Source organism: Corvus cornix, chromosome 6, assembly GCF_000738735.6.
Source record: "Corvus cornix cornix isolate S_Up_H32 chromosome 6, ASM73873v5, whole genome shotgun sequence".
In the NCBI taxonomy this organism is placed as follows: domain Eukaryota; kingdom Metazoa; phylum Chordata; class Aves; order Passeriformes; family Corvidae; genus Corvus; species Corvus cornix.
In genome coordinates this window covers 36,353,823-36,374,675 of record NC_046336.1, presented here as the reverse complement: position 1 = coordinate 36,374,675, position 20,853 = coordinate 36,353,823, and the positions used below count along the sequence as shown (strand labels likewise).

Below are 20,853 nucleotides of genomic sequence, written 5' to 3'. Positions count from 1 at the left end.
TTTTTGGACTTGTTTTGGAACCCACTGATGTTCTGTCTAACAACTGGTTCCAGTTTGCAGTCCTGTGGCTGGATTAGGTCTTTGGAGCCTTCCTCCCAGGAGAGATGGGGTGCGGCTGTTTGTACAGTTTCCTGAGTAGCTGGGCCTGATGCATGTTGCCCCAGAGCTGCTGCTCTGGGTGGGGTCGTGGTGGAGGAGTGGGCTGGTTGCATGGCTATGTCCAGTCAGGCCATCAAAGGAAGAAGCACCTTGTGGGTGTGGAAGAAAAGAACAATGGATAGTCAGGGGCTAAGGAGAAGCATTCAAACTGGAATGTGCTGCTGTATCTCCAGAAGTTGGATCCCATCACTGTGCCTTACCACACAAAGCACTTATTTCAGCAGGTGCCATTGTGGGGAGCTCCGCTTGTCATCCTCTGTTACTAGTTTGAATGAAACAAACCAATATAATATAATAATAATGTAATGTTTGTATAACACTAGGAGTCAGGAAGAAAATGGTGTTTTGGTGGAACAATTGTAAGATTGTCTCCTCGAGAAAATAGTTATTGTTGTATTGAAAACAGAAACTAGATTTTCTTCCGGGGACTCTTCTAATTTACACTGGGGAAAAGGAGCTTCTGGAACACATAGAAACAAAGGGATGCCATGGAGTCTATTTAAATACATGGACACCAAAGCTAGACGCTATGGTCCTTTAAAGTAACTCAGATTTCTTTTGCTATGCTGTCACTTGATAGAGTTGTTTTCCAAAGAGGTAGTAAGACATTATCCAAAGACATGGTGTAATATCTACAGGAAAAGATGGAAGATTGTGGTAGTACCAGCAGTTTCTTAGCTCAAATTTACCTTCATGCTTTCCTGTTTGGCACTAACTCAAATAGGTCTACAAGAGCTATCTTTTTCCTTCCCTCAGAATTTAATGTGTCATGGAGTTCACTTCATATTCCCTCTCAATTGCAAATAATTTTTTTTCAGTTTGCAGTATGATCTTAAGATGTGAAAATATGTGGTCTAACCAAGAGACAGTAATTCAACACATTGCTCATTTGCTTTGGGAATTCAAAAGCACCATGCACCATGGGGCTGGATTTTGGAAGGTCTCCACCAGTCATTCAGACACAGGCAGTAGGAATAACTGTTTAAAGGAGGAGAAACTTTTGATTTTGTTTGTTTTGCTTCTTGGAAAGGCTGTGCACTATCATGAGTCCTCTTCATAGAAAGTTGTGGCGGCAGTTCAACCATAACACTGCACTGCCAACTTTATTATCTATAGTATTAATGAGCTTTCTGTAGTCTTGATAGAAATCAAAGTCGCTGGAGATGATGGAGCTTAGTCAAGTATGTTGTTCTTAAATGTAGATTGAATATATATGTAGGTTTGCTACAGTCTTGACATTGGAAGTCTGACCTTTCCCTTGGCAATCACTGCTCTTCAGGCTCTGGGATCACAGCTCTGTACAACCTCTGAGTAGTGAACCCAGTAATTTCCTATTGTTACTAAATTGGTCATAGGTGACTTCTAAAAAACCAAAACTTAGACTACTCTCAACTTGATTTGTGACCGTCTCTGAGTTTCCATGTGACAGGTAAGCCGGAACTGCAGTTGGTAAGATGAAGAACATAATTTATTTCCTTAGAGAAATATTTAGGGAGAAGCATCAGCATTCTGTACTGAAAAAGTAGGTAAGTGGATGAAATTGCTAGGTAAAAAGGGTGAAATGTATGAAGTGTAAATGAGAAGTAGGAAATGTGACAGAAAAGTTAAGATTCCCAGTAACACCTGTTCTGCTGAAATCACATACCCAGTACTACTGCAAAGGAAATGGAGGCAGAGGTAGGTGAGATGCTGTCTTTCTAAGCTCATCTAAAATGGGTTGGATTTGAACTTTAGCTTCACTGGTATTGTGGGCATTTGGAGTTTATTCACAAAGAAGTGGAAAAGTTGTTGTAAAGATGTAGGAGCCATCTGCTGCCAAGTTTTCTGAGTTTGGCTGCCTAGTTGTTGCCTGTGCTTTTTTTTTTTTTTTTTTTTTTTTTTTTTTAGTAACTTCACTGCTGCTCATTTCATACTGTTGCCTAACCTGAGAACAGGATAGATACATATAACCCAGCTACAAACCTTTCTTTTCTTCCTTTGTTGCTGCGGGCAATTGAGGCTCTTCCAAGCTTATTCCTATGTTTTGAAAGATGTCTCTCCCAAGTTATGAAGAGGAATCAGATGCCTCGAGTGATTTTGTCTTTTTCTGTCTCCAGTGAGGACTGAATGCACTGGCATGTCTGTGCTGAAGTCTGCAGTGGTTTGTGCCATGGATACTTGCTGAATTTTGGTGGTCTTTTGTTTTATCTCCGTTGGGACTGTGAAAAATACATAAATAGTATGTCAGGCCACACCTTCCTGACCCTGGTAAATAGAAAAGGGCAGGGCAAGTCTCTGATGAATGATTTAAATAAATCCTTGAGGTGTATGGTCAAGACTATCTAGCAAAGCAAGTTTTAATATATAAATTGTTATGAATTCCTCTATCTGTGGGGGTTTTTAATTTAATCTAGTTTTAGATGGCAAATACATCATTTCCTGAAGCACACTTGGTTAGCAGGGCACCACGTAATAATTTAGAAAGTCTCAATTGCTTGAAAAATCTTCAGGTTTTTATTTAACCAAGCAAGAAGAAGGGAGGAGATTGCCCTAGTTACCTGGGCTGAGGTGCAGACTCGCTGATGCGCTTGAGAAGGACACTTCTGATCAGAGCTTCAGAAACTTGCAGTAACTGACTTGAAAATGGAGAGCAGTTGATACCTATCTGAGGCTTAACTTTGCCTTCGTCTCGGTGCTTGGAGATATCATAGGGGTAGCTGCTGGAAGTGAAAGTTATGTATGTACCAATATTACGGGTTTGGGACATGTTTCATTAGACTATTGAATACAGTGCAAATAAGCACCAAACAGTGCCAGGAAAAATGGAGTGTAAACAATTGATCCATTTGTTTGAAGCAATAATGAGAAAAAGTAACTTGGTATGGTGCTTTATCTGGGTGGCATTGCTCTGCCAACAAGGCCAGACAGCTTTTTAAGAGCAGAGAGGTGCATCGAACAGATATAACAGTCCTGATTCTGAGCAAGCTACCTAAAAGGAAAGATTTAATTCCAAAAAGTGTGAGAGAGATGAGAAGTTTCCTGATAATTTACAGGCTTTGCCAAATAATTAATATTTCCTAGGGTTGGTGTTATCTACAAAGGTAATTTAATGCTTACTTTTTAAAAAATAGTTACTGTTACATTTTTAGGAGGTCAGTAAGATAGTCTAGTTTAAGAAATATGAAAAGGATGGGGAGTGAAAAGAAGTGACAGATATTTAGGACTTTTAAATACTTGGGAGGTGCTGAATGTTGGTGCTGTATGGTTAAAGAGCGGGAACTAGACTGGTGCAGTAGAGGACAGCAGATACCCATGGGTGCCTGTGGAAATGGATGTTTTATAATACTTTCTATATGGTTTTGTTTTAGTGTTGATGAAAACATTGCATCTAAACTATTTGTATAATTTTGTATTTCTAACAGTTTGATTCTGGAGTGCTTGTAACATGCTCCAAAGCATTTTGGAGTAGGTGGTGAAGGACTGCAGCCCTTTTCTGAGATTTTTTGTATTTCCTGTCGTTCCTCACCTCCCATGTAAACCCGTGGCTCTTTGTTTTTGACAGCTATGTACTGAAAACCTTGGACTTTAGTTATTTTCTGCATTGTTTTAGAGGGATGACACAAATCTGTTGATTGCAGTGATTTCTGTAATATGCAAAAAGAGTCAGAAGGATGACACTTAGATTTTTACAATTTTTGTTTTAATAAGAGATAGCTAACAGAATTTATGGACTCCTCAGGTGTTGGTAGTGGTTTTCCAAAGTCCTGCAGAAGCTGTGCTAACATCTGACTGAATGAGACCTCTGTATCACACCTTTGAACAGTAAAAACCGCCTGCAGTTCAGGTGATACAGAATACACTGATTGGTAAGGGAGAGTATTTGTCCTGCTTCTCCTTTGGGGATATTCAGTGAGCAAATATCTAGTATGTTTGCTGCCTAGGGCTTCTCAAAGTTAACTACGAATTATTTCAGCTTGGATGTATTCCTGCAGTTGTAGTGAATGGGTGAGCTAGCCTGCAACAAAATTCTTTTTGCTGTAGCTAGATTGATCCTGTAGCCCAAAGGACATTGAAAGCTGATTGAGTTAGTAGAATTGTCGTTTTGGTTTTTTTTTTAATTAGTGTATTGGTTTGACATGGTTTCCTGAAAATGATTACATTAACAAGATGACTAGTTCCATTCATACAGAAAGCAGGCATCTAAGGATTAAATCAAACCTGTTTAAATTGATATATACATACTTTGTGAGAAATTAGGACATTTGATCATGATGGTGTAAAAACTGAGGCTCTCAGTACGACTTAAAATAGTAAAACTCCCTTTTATTTCTTTTCCTTAAGAAAGCGTTTCTGCTTATTTAGTATAAATGAAATGTTGCTTGTTCACTTTATCTTGACTTGGACTGGCTGTCTGTACAGCTTTCAAACAAGGCACTTGTGCCTCTTTTTAAACTTGAACTAATTTTGCATTCTCTCACAATCCCATTTTAGATTACGGTGCAGGAATGGGGTATAATACAATGTTCTTTTGTATTCGGACTGCATTAAAGTCAAAGAAATACATTTATGGAATAGGCTGTACTGGAAAGAAAACCAGACTTGAATTTGTGCTTGGTGACAGGTGGATTTGCAAAGCACATGTGAAGAATGAGACCAGTGTTGAGGCTGTGTGTTGTCTTGGTTATGCTGTGTCCTGGCAAGGGCTGGAGGTGGGTGCAGATGTCTCCCAAGCAGAGTTGTCTGAGAGCCGGGCGGGTACTGAAGTTCATTTCCTTGTTGTGTTCTGATAGTCAGTGTGGGGCTCGTGCTGATAATGATCATGCTGCCCTGGAGAAAAGCATAAACTATTTTCATCAGGTTTTAGATACTCCTTTAAATCTTCAGGCACTCCAAGTACTTTTGGGGTTTCTTGGTCCAGCCACTCTCCCAAAGGGACTGTTGGAAATGGATGAAATGCATCCTAGGATTTGAAGAACATTTTCTCCAAAGGTGTGCCATGAGAAACAAGTGCAGATTGGAGTGGGACAAAAAGAAGCAAAATGAGCTGCACTTCAGCCCCTGAAGGCTAGGACTGAAATGTTCACTTCATTTTTAAAATGACACAAGAGACCATCTGAGTTGCAAAACCAGCCACACAGACCATCTGAAATGCAAAACCTGCATTTGTATGTGCTTAGTAATGCTGTTAGTGATATGTTAATGACTTAATAAAAGCTACTTATAGATTTCATCTGGGCAATAATTTGAATTTGGATGCTAGGTTAACACATGTTAATTGTATACAATTTTCTAAACAAGAAAGCATTTAGATTTTCATAGCAATGGAATTTTTGGGTGTCAGTGACCATGATTTAGTCTGCATTCAGGGACAAATTTGACTCTTAAAGAATTCATGTGATGTTAAGCCTTGGACTATTCACATTCTTCCACAGATGCTCAGCAGAAGCTATGTAATTATTTTGCTTTGAGCCACTGTTAACAAAAGTTTTTGTTTTTTGACAGATACATATCTAAAACTGGAAGATGTGACCCGTAAGTTTAATAAGCCCTGCATAATGGATGTAAAAATAGGTCAGAAAAGTTATGATCCATATGCTTCAGCGGAGAAGATACAGCAGCAGGTCAGCAAGTACCCACTGATGGAAGAGATAGGCTTTTTGGTTCTTGGAATGAGGGTAAGAACTTGTTTTGTCTTCACTTTCAGTTTATGTTCAGGCCTCTTGTCCCACACCAGGCAACTGGTTTTCCTAGCAAACAACAATCCTCTTGAGTTTTACATAAATACAGTGTTACCTGAATGTCTCGATAGTGCTGGTATCAGCTGTCATGTGAAATCTGTTCCAAAACACTGCTCTGGTTCACAACAAATGTTTAACTTGGCTGTGTCCCTTAGGGCAAGCTATTTGCAACCTGGGCACTGTATATGTATACAAGAGAGGGGCTGGGTATTTAAAACGGAATATAGTTGCAATTAATTCTTCACCACCACAACAGTTATTTAAAATTATTAAGAGGATTTTTGTATGGTTTTTTTTTTTTCCTTCAGGCTTATATCAGAGATTTACATACTGAACCACTCTTTCTAATAACTTAGTAATGAGCTATATCCTCTACATTTTTCACCTTGATACTCTATTTTTAAATAAAAATATATTTTACATAATTTTTCTATTTAGGGAAGAGTAAGTAAGCTCTCAGAGGTGATGCATATGGGGGTGAACAGCTGCTTATGTTCTGCATTTTAAAAAAGCTTTCCATCAGAAGGAAACTTCTTTTGATGCTTACATGCTCAAGGAACAGCTGTCAGGGGAAGGTTAGTTGGGCATGGATGGGGCACTGCAGATGTCCTTATTAACTCTTCTTATTCTTAGAAATGCTAAGAGTCAATATGTGTGTGTGGGCTACTTTAAAACTTCAATGTACAGAACATTTGTGGCTCAGTAAGAGAAATGTGTTGATGTCACTGAGTTTCTGATGCAATTCAAAAGTACTTTTTTCTGCAATGATATGTACAGGAATAGTTTTCTTTTTGATGTGAGATTTTTGTTTTTCTTCTCACACACAAAGCCAGGGCTCCTCAAACTCTATCAACATGCATAAATGGCTAGACACTTTGATAAGCTTCCCCTTTGCTGTTCAATAGCAACAGCAGCCAGATTGCACCATTGTTCTAGAGAATTCTAATATCTCTGTAATGTTTTGTGCAGAACTGCCCAGGCTCCCAGCCCTTAACTCTGCTTTGAGATAAGCTGCTATATAAATTATAGTGGTCATGAGTAGTAATTACGCAAGTCTATGAGCAAGAATGTGGGAGTTAAGTCAAAAAACCAGCCAGTTTGGGTGGAAAAGGAAGGTTAGAGATTATAGCTTTGGATTTGGTTGATGTCATTACATAACCCTTCTTACCTTGTTTGTAAAACAATGTACTTCACGTCCTTTGTTTCATGACAATGCAAAAGGAATGACTGATTGTTTCCGTGGTATGTTTGTGACTATTGTTTCTAACACTGTCACTTATTTGTGTCTTTGTCCTGTTGCAGAATTTTTTTTAATCCCGTAATTCAGACTGGATGTATAATGATGATTATCCCAAGTAGTGCAGTTCTCCATCCAGTGTTTAACTAGATGAGGTTTGGGTTTTTGCCTTTGGCACCCAATTGCATGTTGGAAGTTGTTTTCCGAAGAGAATTGAAAAGGTTCCTCCTGCCCTCACACAGCACTTTGCAAAATCTGAATTCACAAGCCATGTTCTCTGCCTCATGATAATGGTGTGTTCTTGGCTTGTCTGCTCGCTTTATTTTTGCAACATTTGGGCCATACTATAAAACACTGCTACATGGATATGTACTGCCCAGAACTGCTCATGTGCTGGATGATGGTTGTTCCTGTTTGCTGGACAAAACATGATGTAACGAGAAAGTACAGGGGTTTGGTTTTAATCTCTCCATTCAGTGTTATTTTACCAGGGAGGTGGGCTTGTGTGGTAAATTTTTACAAGAGCAAGAAGGAAAGGGTCGGGAAAAACAGAGAATGTAGCTATGCTTCTTTTAAAGTACCCGTTGTATAAGTTGTCATGAAGGGATACAAGCAAAAAAGTGTTGCAAGTAAGGGTTTTGCCCCAAAATCTATTTACTGTCTATTATTTTTAGTGTTTTTTTACCCAAAGGGCTATTGAAACAGCTTTTTCTTATGTGTTGGTAAACCAGCAGTCATCTGTTCATATATAAAATATGTATGGTGTGTCCTTAAAAATAGGAGTCTCCTGTCTGGCCCAGCATAAATTTATGTACACAATTCTGGCATTTGACCTGTATTTAGCTTAACAAACTGAATAGACAGAATAAATGTATAGAAATACATTTGGAAAACACAATTATTTTAATAACATTGTTTAAAACCACAATTCTGTATTTAGTGGAGAAGTTCCTTTCTTTAACAGATGCCCCTGGATCCCTGGAAGTGTCCAAGGCCAGGTTGGATGGGACATGGATCAACCTAGTTTATTGAAATATGTCCCTGCCAATGGCAGGGGATTGGAACTGGGATGTCTTTAAGGTCCCTTTGAAACCAGACCATTCTGGGGTTCCATCAGGCTGGACATGGTTTATTATGAAAGTAGTTAGAGTTTATGTAGAAGTTGGAAGTCTCAGGTACTGTTGCAATAGCAAAAATACAAATTGTTATATGGTTTCAGTAGTACACATACAAGCAGATAAGAAATCTCTTCGCAGCACAGGAAATGTTAAACACCGAGCATTCTGCATACAGTTGAGTACAAGCAGAATGTGTGGGCTGTGCTCTCATTTCAGATTCACAGTCCTTTTGGAATCCACAGTTCCCAGATTCTGCAGGTTTTCTTTTTTTTCCCAAGACATCAATTGCAATCTCACTTATTCCAAAATACTGCTTAAATGCTATTTTAAAGCACAAACTGGTGATTATGTAATTTTACCAGAATAATCCATCATTAACTTGTATTGTTTGTGCCTGTGAACATGCAGGCAGTAATGTATAATAATCAAACCTGCTTTTACAAGTGAATTTTCAAATCTACAGCACATGATTCTGCAGGATATTTTCAAATTGACTGTAGCTGACTATTTTATGAGGTTTTTATGAACTCTTTCTAGTATTGTGGTAATTTTCACAAGATCTGATCTGCTAATAACAAGATTTTGGAAGGAAGTCATAGAAGTATTAAATCCTGCATCTAGTGTTCAGATTCTTCTACAGTAAAAAATTACCAGAACTGGGGTTTTTACATTTATAAGTCTAACTCAAGCTTTGCTGTTTAAGAAAACAGGAAAACAAAACCTAAAAGAAAACAAAAAAATCCATGAAACTATAAGTAAATAAATAAATAAAACCCAAACCCAAAGGAACCAACTGAAAACCCTGGAAAAAAAAAATCTTCCAAGGTGGAGCAGGTGGTTTTTTATTACATAAAAAAAATTTATTCTAATGAGATGCTTCATGGAAGTTCTGCGAGTCCAAAAACTGAATATTGACTGTCAGAGCATTTGGGGGTGCACTTAGTCATATGAAGCACTCAGTCAAAGTAGTCCAGAGGAACAAAGAAGCAAAATGGGCAGAGTAATATCTAAGTATAGTCTTGGAAATGAGGTAGCAGGGATGCATCCTTCCTGTGCTGAATTTTCAAGGCAGCAGCAAGCAGGGATGTGTGTATTTTCACCACCTGTGGTCTAGCAACAATAAAATAAAAAAAAGCTAAAAATAAAAAATAAAATTAAAAAAAGTTAAAAAAAAAAGGTAAAAATTAAGGAATGAGATGTTTAGATAAATTGAGTTGGATAACTGGGCATGCTCTTGGCAGCAGTGGTAATATGAGAGCATTACTATAAAGCAGAGATATCAAATAAGAGAATGCTTTTTAACAAAAATTCTCCCTTTGTTATTTTTTTCTTCAAATCCTTGCTTTACATCCTTTTTGAAAAAGAAAAAATAAGGCTTGTTGAATCTCTAAGTCTTGTACTGTGTCAGGATGCAGGGCCTCCAGAGAAACCTGAGTTACTTGGGCATGAAGGAAACATGTATTTATATTGGGACAGTCATGGGGTACAGGCAGAAGGTGCCCAGGCATGGGTGGGGGTCTTGGCCTGGCACCATGAGGGTCCTTGCAGAGCTGGGGAATGGATGCTGGTGTTGGATGTGCCCAGGTAAGTTGGGGTGCCACCTGCTTACCCTGCTTTCAGTTTGGCTCCAGCTTCGGTAGCAGCTGGATACTGACCTTCAGATTCTGTCAGGAGTGCAGAGGTGCCTTGTTGTAAACAGAAACTTCTGTGTAATGTCTAAACACTCACTCAACCCTACCTGTATGCAACTGGTAGGCGTATTTATGGAAAAAATCTGACAGGTGGGAAGCTCAGCCCTTGGCCCTATGAAGTCTGGATGCTTCAGCATCAGAGCATGTATCTCTAATCTCCATGTCCTTGCTTAGGACAGCAGGTCCCAAACTGCCCTTGCATGGGGCATGCAAGGGAGCAGGGATGGGCACTGGGAGCTGTGCAGGAAGCTGCTTCCCAGGCACCATGGGAATGTCAGTGCCACACAGGTCTGTACTGTGCATGTTGTGGAGTCGGTCCTTGCTCTCCAGGTGCTTTGTAGTGTTCTACAGGCCTGCTCAAAATAGGTTGGGGTTGTTTTTCCCTGTTTCAGTGATGTGGATTAGTAGATATTTTTTGCAGATGTGAAAGAGCTCTACAAGTTACTGAATAGGGTTTTTTATTTGTGCCAGCAGTATCACCCCCAAATAGTTCTTAACATGTATTTAAATTGTACTTTCTGGAAGTCAGGGAGTTGCCACAATAAGTATTTGAACAGTGTGTACATTTTTCTGCCTAACCATGGATGTTGGTACTGAATTACCATAATTAACATTACGTAACATTTGATACCTGATTGCTTCAGTTTAATGTCCTAAAGCTGAAGATGCAAGGTTTCCAAACCATGTATCTCTGCTGTGACCTTACAAGGGTTGTGCTTTTTTAAAGACTATGCTGGACCAACTTCTTACTTTAACTCAATGTTCTCTCAGTCCAGGAACAACAGATGAGGGAACTGTAACTGAAAAAAGGGTACAATAAAGAAGGAACTGTAATTGAAAAAATGTACAAAAAGCTGCTTTGGTATGCAAACAGCAATGAGTGAACACCTCACAGGGAGACAAAAGCCAAGTGCAAGTTTAGAACATCCAAAGATAATTTCCCTCAACAGTTAATGGTCTGGATTTTTTTGATATGCTGCCCATAGAGTGTCACTACTACTGCTAATAGTAAACTGCACCGGTTAGCTTGCTGGATTCCAGGGCCATTTGTGCAAGAAGCTGATTGAGTGGGAGCTGCTTGTAGGCACAAGGAGAAGCTTTTGCATTGTCAGCCAGAACAGCTCTGATCTTGTGTAGTAAGAATATATAAAAATTACTGATGAAGCAGGAGGTTTCTTGAATGCAGTGTTTTGCAGCTCATAGAAAGAGTTTTCTTTATCTTGCACTCTGCAGGAAACCTTCCAGTGGATACAGAGCAAACACATAACGAACTGTGACAGGTGGATAAGAAATGAGATTTTTCTGTTTAATAATCTATTGGCTGCTGTTAAGGTTACAGATCAGACTTGGCTTGTCATTGTTCTGACAGAAATGGGCTAGTACAGACAGCTGCAGCAACAGGGATACAGAAAAAGCTTGGTCCAAAGGCAAAATGTCATTTTGGGAAGGGTTAATAGCAGATTATTGGTAGTGACCATGTGAACAAAAGCACGATGGAGCAAGAGGTCTGTCAAATAGGAAGTTGATTTTAGCCTCCTGCTCCTCCAGCACAGCCACCTGTGTTTGGGTGGGTGAGGGTGGAGAGATTGTTTCCGTTTGAGCTTGGCTTTCAGCTCCCTTGCTTTCAGAATGGGGTGTACTGTATCTATATTTGAGTGAGGTTTTCCAGGAATGTTCAACTAGTCTCTTCTGCAGTTGCTTAGAGTCTCGAGGTAGTGGGAAGAGATGGCTTTTGTGATTACCCAGATCTGTTGTCCTTTAATGCCACTGGCTGGAGCCAAGCCTCTTGGTGACCAACAGCATTCTGAGTGCACAAGGCAGTTAAACACATACATTACACTCACGCTGTGGATCTGAGACTTGGTGCTTTGTCACTGACTGTTTTGTACAGTTAAAAGTGTGCTGTTAATGCAGCATGCACATCTGCCTCGGTGTTTGTAAGCTATCATTTGGGGGATGGTTTTGTTCAAATTATGAGAAGAGGTGAGGTGGGTGGCTTCATGGGAAACCCAGTTCAGAAGCACAGGGCTGAATGTGCTGCTCCAGCATTTTTTTGGAAAACAAAATGAGCTTGCAGATCTTAATCAGCATGTTTGAGCTAGTGCCCATGTCACAAAAACTGTAGCTCCTGTGGGAAGAGATAAGGTTCTGGTAAACAAGATGATTCGGTCAGGAACTGCTGCAGTGCTGATGTCTGCAGAAAGCTGCCCCTGGGCCAACTACATGAGAACGATTAATATCATTAAAATGAAGGCACAGCTAGTGAAAACTTAGATGCAGTCATCAGACTCTTGATTCTCTTTCTAAGTATTATTCTTCATTTAACTGCCTTTGACTTGTAGCTCTTTAAAAAGTTTTGAAACTTCTGGTATGTTTTTGAAGGTTACTTTGGTACCTGAAGTGTTTGTGTAAGTAATCTTTGGGTTTCTGTGTTGTATGCTGTACTTCTTTCATGTGCTTTGGAAAAAAAATTGGCAAAAATTAAGTGGAGAAAAATTACTGTTCTTGTGAAACCAAAATCACAGTTGTCAGATGCAGTTTTAGAATAATTAATATCTCCTGTGGTCTTCTGCATTTCACAGACATGGAGGCCTCAGTTTCTTCAAGTATCGTGACAGTGTTAAGTATCTCTGCTACTGAGTGAGTTTAAACATTTAGACTTAGAGCTTTTTTTTTTTTTAGCGTAATGAGAACCGTTTACTGCCCCTTCCGTTCATGGTTGGTGACTTAAAATCAATTTCTACACACTATGATTTAAGTTCCTTGAGGACTGAATTTAATATCTTTTTGTCAAAATAAAAGCTATTTGAGACTGTCCTTCCCATCTGCTTTGCAGACAGGAGGTGGGGAATCTGTGTAATCATACTGGATTTATTGTGGTTTGGATGGGGGAGAGACATTTCAGGGTGATGGGCTGTAATGAAAACAGGGAATTCTATTTTCTTTATTTTTTGCTCCTGTACCATTCCTTTTTATGTGCTGCTGTTTCACTGTCGTGGCCTTTATTTGTTGGCTTCAGCAAGAATAAGGCCCCAGAGGGGGATGAGGAGCACACACCTCAGCAGTACACCCTGATTCTCAATGGGATCCTCTCTCTTTACAGCGGTGAAGGGAGGGCAGGGCTGTGGCTGGGGTGGGTGCCACAGGCATGGGTGGTCTGAACAAGTGCCAAGCACCAAGTTCCTGCCAGAGACAACCGCCTGCTTGGTAACACCATTATTTCTGCAAATAAAAATTGTCTACAGTCTCATAAACAAATTATACTTGGGCCTTGCTGCCTCACACATTTCTGCTATGGAAATAATTTTAGTGTGAGAGAAAATATGTCTGTATGTAAAGCAGTTTTGAATTAAGTTCTTAAGCTTGTTCAAGTCCTGATATGGACAAAACTGTACCCATGTGAGTTGCCTCCCTTTCAGATGAAAGCTGATGCACTACTCTTGATGCTGGAACCAGCTTTTGCTTGCCTGCTACCATTTATTTAGTGCAGCCTCATTTGTGCTGACAGTTGCAGATGGGTCTTACAGAGCTGGGCTCTTGGTGGTCACATACAATAATTCTTACTGTTTTGCCCTTCCGCTAAATAGTTTTATAGTTTTAAGAACTCAAAATAATTGCATTGAAATTTTTGTTTTGTTGTCTTACTGATTTAACATCCGCAGTAACACAGGTAGGAGTGTGATAGTTTTAGGTCTCAGCTGTGGTTTGCAAGGCCATATAGAAGAGTTCCCTGTAATGGGTACATTGCTTTTTGCCACCACCAGGATGTCTCTAGCACAGGAAAGCTGTAGCTTGGAGCTCAAGGGCTGAAGGGAGAGTTTTGGAGAGCACTACAGCAGTGCTGGGCACTGCAAGAAACTTGAAAACTGCGAGGGCTAAATGGTACCCAGGGTTTCGTGGCCTGTCTGTGAGGTGTCTCTTGCTCTGCAGAAATACTGGTTCAAAATACGTAGGGAGCCCCCTCCTTGCCTCTTTCAGGTGTACCACGTGTCTTCGGACAGCTACGAGACGCAAAACCAGCACTACGGAAGGAGCTTGACCAAGGAAACAGTAAAGGACGGTAAGGAAATTGGGGTGTCAGAACTTGGTGCTCTTGGATTTTTTCATTTAAATACTTATTTATAGAACTGTATAGAAAAAGTAGTCTGGGTGTTCCCATTTTAAAAGTCCTTTTTTGTCCTCACTGTCAGATGGGTCTTTGGCTGTTCCCTGTAGTATTTGAGCTATCTGTCAATCTGAAATTAAATGTGCAGTTGGCTGTAACAGCAGTGCAGACTATAGGAATGTCCTCCTCATGTCTCTTTTACTACTAATAAGGGGGAGAGAATTCTAGAATTCAACTTCTTTGCAGCTTTGAAACTATAATGAAATAGAAATCTTTTAAAAGTATTACACGTTTTTATTATAAATACATTTTTTTTGTCTCTAGTTGTCTTCTGTGAATATCTAAGTGTCTTTTCTATTAGCTACTATAAATGCATCTTTTGATTCAAAGGACTTTCTCAGTTGAAGTCAATCCACATGTTGCTCTACATTAACAAGAAATAAAAATGCTGCCATCATGGAGCTGTTTGGTGATAATTATTGCAAACTAGTTATTAGCTGACATCTGTTCATCTGTCCCCCAGCAAGGGACAGAAGGTACACACATGAACACCCTCATGATAACAAGCTACTTGAGCCCGTTTATGCATGGAGAATTTAATGGATCCCTGCCCAAAACTGTCCAGACACTGACGGAACTGACCTGGGAGCAGGAGCCATGTTCATTTACTGTGTGCTTGATACGTTTACTTTTACTTACAACCCATGCCCAAGCTGTAGTATTACACAGCAGGTGATGTGACTGAAGATCTCAGAGTTCTTTGGTTCACTTTGGGTTTAGTTAATAATTGCCTGAACAGAAACTACCTGAATGCTGTCTATTCCTTCAAATAAGAACTGTTCTCATCCCAAAAGAAATGAAAATACTTTGTTTTCCTTTCAGAAGTGAAAATAATCCCAAAATGTGTGTATTTCTTGCAGGCATCTCAAAGTTTTTCCACAGTGGGTACTGCTTGAGAAAAGATGTGGTAGCTGCCAGCATTCAGAAGGTTGAAAAGATTTTGGAGTGGTTTGAGGGCCAGACGCAACTCAACTTCTACGCAAGCTCATTGCTGTTTGTCTATGAAGGTTCGTGTCAAGCGACAACTGTGCGGTTGAGTGATGTCACCTTGGCAGAGAAGAGAAGAGTGCCCAAAGGCCTGTTATCAGGTGGAGATGTGTTGGAGTATAATAATAATATTCATGTAATAAATTCTACAGAGAATGGAAAAATTGAAGCCTCTGTAAATAAAGGCTTGTCTAAATTTTATGCACTTCACAAAAAGGCGTGCTCGAAGAGGCACCACAGTCAGCTCTCACTAAAAGTTGAAAACTCAGAGCAAGACAATGTATGGAAAAGCAGCACGTGCATTACGCAGGAGCACCTGAATGGAAATGTTCTACCCCAACTGGAAAAAGTTTTCTATCACATGCCAGCAGAGACCAAGGAAAGTGCAAATGTTGAAGTCCGAATGATTGATTTTGCTCATGTGTTTCCTAGCAACACAAAGGATGAGGGCTATATTTATGGTCTGAAGAATCTAATCACAGTACTTCAAAATATTTTGGATAACTAAATTCTTTGCTATGTTTTTTATTGGGGGCCAATGATAAAGAGCAACAACATGAAGAATTTCTGCACTTGTAATGCTGTATAACTGGGTTTGTATTGTTCTATATTTTATTTGTCTTTGTACTTTTGGTAGAAGGGTTTAACTTTTTATAATTTCACTCAGGAAAAATATTGATAGTTAATTAGGAAGTGTGAAAGGATGAAGATACTTGAGATAAGGCAGGATAGGTAAATTAATAGAATGAAGTGTATGTGGTTGGCTTAAGTCCAAGGACTACCAGGAGCAAGGGTTATGTGAATTCCTCTAATGACTTTAGCATAGATGACATTTTTGCCCACTTAGCCTTGACACTGAGCCACATCTCCATTAACAGGTGTTTAGAAAATAGACTGAAAGTTGTAAGGTACAGGACTGATGTCCTCAGTACTGCCCTTGTGTTTACTGTATTTGAATAACTGGAGTAACCCTGCTTGGAGAGAAATCCGTGCTGAGTCAGCAGTCTCACCTGAAGCCAGTGCATTCCAAAGTGCTTTTCCATGTCATGGGACAATATTACTGTTCTTTCAACCCTTCCCCCTTCGTGGATGTCTGTAGCCGATGTTCACCACAGATGAGCTACCATGTGATTTGTGTTGAGGTGCTAAGAAAATGCTGGAGTACAATACCATAACAGGCTTAAACTGCACAATTTCTAGAGAAACTGTTTGTTCCTAAGAACGAGTGAAAGAATGTAAATGCAAGATGTTCCAGGAACTAATTTTGTTTAGGAGTTCATGTCAATCTGTTAATGGAGTGTCTGATGCTGTGATTAAGGGAAATGTCTCACTCCATTGTTCTCATGGCCCTTCTCCAACAACAGTGCTTTAAAAAGGAAACTAGTAGCATGGGGGAATAAGTGTTTTGGGTGAGTGTACAGAGCTCTGCTGGCTGTAGGCCACTTGCATTTTTGCAATGAGTATTTGATGCTTCCACTGCTGAGGAGCACTGACTGGAACCACAAGCAATACAGGGGGAGGAGCTTCCTGTGAGATCGTTGAGCCTTGGAGCCACCAGCTGTGCCACCGCTTGTGCCAGTGGATCTGTGGCTCTCCCACCCTGGGCTGCAGCCCCTGCAGGTTTCTTTAATGACACACAGGCAAGGTGTGTAATCTGAAAGCTGCCCCATTTCCTTCCTTTTCACAAGAAAAGTTCAACTTTTGTATAGAATACTTGAGATTAGGATGATGTATCCAAAGTATTTTTGGCATGTCTCTTCTGTATGCTGTGTACGTGGCTGTGCTGCCATGCATATTACAGTGAGCTGTATGAAAAGTGGGAACGGAGGAGTCTTGCCATCCCTAGAGCAAGATTTTAATGCTTAAAGCATTTCCAGGATGAAAATGTTTTAGAATGGATTTGGTCATTGGAAACATTCATTGTTTTCAAGTGGACTTAGTGGCCCTGTGGCCTTGCTGCTCTCTCTGTACAGTGTTCTGCACTATGCACTCAGCTGTGTACACATCTTGACAAATTCTTCATCGGACATCTGTTTTCTACATGACAAAGAGATTCATACTTTTTCACGCAAATATGCTGTTTTAAATAAAGTTGATTTTTAGCTCTATTTGAGAACTTGGGTTAATTAGGAGAAACAGGGTATTACTATGTGTGGATTTACATGGTTTAGAGTTTAGAGCTCATATTGGCCAATACATTCAAGACTGAAACCAACCTTTAAGTAACATGATGTTTTAGAAGTATAGGAAAAGCAGCTTTCAGGAAGGGCGATACCAGTGTGCTGAAATTTTTATGTGAATTACAGTGAAGGCTGAGGGGGAAAGTACCAGGAAGAGAGGGACTTTTTTTTCCTACCTGGTATTTCTCTTGCACCTTATAGTTAATATATTCCCAATTCTCTGTGAATTAATTTAAGCCATATTCTAGAAAGAGTTTGTGGTTTTGCTTGCTTTGTCGCTGGTTTCCCTGTTACGATTTTATTGTTCTATCCTGTAAATAGTCAACACTAGAGTAGTCCAGACTGGTAGTGGCCTTGTATGATAAAGTTACAAGGTTTATAGAAAATACAGGCAAAAACATTTATACTTCATCATTTTTGTCTTCTGTAATTCATCTCTTCTGGATTTTAATCCATTTTGTACCAGAGACATCAGGCATTTGCATCAAGTCAGTTATTGGAAAATGATTAATATGCACTTAGTACCATGCATTCTCCCGTCTCTGCTTTAAGATACATGTCCTCAGTGTTTGAATGCTCTTTAAATATTGATTGTTTTGTTGGCTATGGCAGTGTTTGTAATGCACCTGGAATATTGTCAACATGTCCAAATATTTTGAATAAAAAAATAATTTTATCATGGTTTTTGTACCAGTAGTTATTATGAATGTATTTCTGTTAATTTAAAATGTAGCTTGAGAAATAAGAGTATTCTTCATTGGAAGTTGTGTAAATAAAGCTTGCCGTGGAGGTGTTTGGGCATAGTACCAGCTGTGAATTTGAGCCTGGGGAGGCCTTATATTCACATTGTTCTTGCTCATTTTAGGCTCGGTGTGTCAGGTGTCTTGTATCTGAGAAAATTATTTTCAGTTATAGTTGGAGATGTATTCACAGAAATCATTAAAGAGAATATGTAATCAGAAGATGAAGAGGGATACAGTGGGTCACTGAGCTGATGTGCTCTCAATGATTGGCTTCCCTCCCTCTCAGCATGCCCCTTTTATTCTCTGGGCAAAGTGTACAGGACAGGCAGCCATTACATGGAAATCTTTACAGGAATGGTTACAAGGCTTGTAGGTGTTTATGTGCCAGAAACAGTAGGTCCCTCCCCCAGACTAGTGTGGTGTAGCTGGGTGCTAGGGCTGCTGAGGAAACTGATGATTTTAAGCAATAAGAGTTGGGTTTAGCAGAGCTGACTCTCAAAAAAGGAAGAACTCATGCAGCATTGTCACTCATGGACTCTGAGAATATAGGCTTCTGAAGCTTTTCTGCCTAGGTGATGATGTGAGAACTGTGCATATGCTTACCTAAGGAGAACTAGAGTTGTATAAATTTTATAAAAAGCATTTACGAATGTATTTTTGAATATCGGTGAAATTTGTTGCATAAATTACATTGGAAGTTACTATACCACTATGAAATACTTAAAATAATTTAATCAATTTGTTTTATGAACTGGAGACTTTACTTGTAGTTGTGATTCTGATGAAACTTGTGCTGGTTTTTTTCTACTGTAATGCATAAACCAGAGTGTTCTTTTCTGTAATCTCACAGTTTCATGGAGAACCTTTAAAAGTACTCAGTAGATTAGGAAATCACTAATTTCCATTAATTTGATTAACAGGGTGCATATGTTCTTGAAATATTTCAGTGCATGTGATAATGTAAGTAATGTTAACATGCTACAAATCTAGAACCCCTGTAAAACTTCCTCACCTGCAGCGAGCTCTTGATCCAAGTGTGGATTGTTCAGAGTTTAAAATGGGCCTTCTCAGGTGTAACAGCAGCAGTGGTGAAGGGACAGTATCATCTGTCAGGTGTGCAGGGGTGTTTACATCATGAACCTAAAATCATTGGAATGACTTGCTCACTTCATGATGTGAAGCACAGTCAAATGTAGGAAGACACTGGAAGGGTGGAGACTCACATCCACACCTGCTGTTTAAGGATTAATTGTTCATCCTCCTAATTTCTTTAGGGTTTTTTTCCCTTACATGGGGTTTCTTCCTGAGTGCCGCCTTTGGCCCTTGCCACAGGTGGCATCATGATGGAAATTTGTATTTCCTAAAAAGTTTATGTCCCATAACTCCTCTTTAAGTGCTGCTATTGAAAAACACCGCAAAATGCCTCAAATACTGTGGGAATGCATTCTCCCCTGAAAGAGCAGGAGTGGATGATGATGGACGACAGCATGCTTCAATGGGAGATTGGATCGTAGGCTTTGTGAGAGTTCTTTACTCGTGAGTTGAAGAGGATGTTCTGGGGGCAAGGTGAGTGACAGCTGAACTGTGTAGAGTTTTCCTTCCCTCCCTGCAGTTCAGGTGGAGGTTTGGGTTTAAGGAGGTATTACATCGGGGAGCAGTGAGAGTTCCTAAGGAGCTCTGAGCAGGACACTGGGTCCATGCTGTAGTGCAGAGAATGGTAAGATCCAAAGGCTGCAGATTGTCAGGTGTCCCATAGAGAGAATGTGCTGTGCTTGTTCATTGGGTTAGAACAAGATGTTATCTGGGAAGTGCATTCATCTCCATAGCCACGGGCCAAATCCTGTCTTTCATGTTTACAGATATTTGTAAATGGAAGCTGCAGTAGAAAATTGTCATCCAAAGGGCAAATGTGTTTGAAAGGGGAAAATAAGCAAACTAAGGGTTGTACCGCAGAAAACATGTTTCAATAAATATCTTTTACTCTGGTCTTGTTTAGTGGAGATGGGCCTTGTGGATTTGGAGTTTGTTACATGACATTCAGTGGCAAAATCAGAACAAAGGTACTTTGTTTGAATTGTGTACATTGGTTAAAGTAGTTATTTTATTTCATAGGTCACTTTTTAAAAATAACTTCCAAACACGATGTGTGTTGCACCTGGCTAAATAAGACTACAGTGCACAAAGGCACTTTAATCCTCTGGGAACTACTGGAACATAGATAAAAGCATGTGAAATTGCACCTGATGCTGTGTTGTTAATTGTTTTTGAGACTTAAAGTTCTACATTCATTATGCTTGATGGATGAATGTGTCTAGTCTAGTCTCAGTTTCTTTGATCCAAGTGTCTAAAGCTGCCCCTCAATCTCCTCTGATCTGTGTGTGTTTCTAATTTCATTTGCTATTTTCTGACATTTTTGGACCACAGGGGGTATTGTTAATATTACCTGTGTTTATTTTATAGAACATTGTATTATGCTATCTACCAACTTTTGTAACTTAATTATTAGTGATACTTAGGGTCGTTCTAATAGCTGTGTATTTGGCAAATTATTAAAATTTTCTGCAAGTGACTTGAAAGTATAATTGGTTTCTTTTAAATACAAGAAGATTATTGAGAAAAATTTAGACTATTACCTGCACTGATGAACCTCTTTCTTTCTTTCTGTCTTTCTTTCTTTGTCTTTCTGGCTGTCTTTCCTTCTTTCCGTCTGTCTTTCTGTCTTTCTTTCTGTTTTTCTCCTCTTTTCTGTGCACTCTATAATGGGTTTCCCTTGGGTTTACCAGGTCTCCTTTACCACCCTATTTTTGTCACAGCATCCATTGCCATTGTTTGTTGGGAATATGCTGACTTCGGCTG

The 20,853-nt window shown here is 39.5% G+C and overlaps 1 protein-coding gene across 1 annotated transcript in view; it reads left to right on the top strand.

Moving 5' to 3' along the window:
* IPMK (inositol polyphosphate multikinase) overlaps positions 1–20,566 on the top strand; it is a 42,750-nt gene extending 22,184 nt beyond the window's left edge. Inside the window, exons 4-6 of the mRNA XM_039553559.1 lie at positions 5,641–5,813; positions 13,901–13,982; positions 14,948–20,566. Coding sequence (XP_039409493.1) covers positions 5,641–5,813; positions 13,901–13,982; positions 14,948–15,582 — 890 coding nt within the window. The 3' untranslated portion in view covers positions 15,583–20,566. The remainder of the gene's footprint in view (positions 1–5,640; positions 5,814–13,900; positions 13,983–14,947) is intronic.
* Positions 20,567–20,853: the final 287 nt, after the last annotated feature.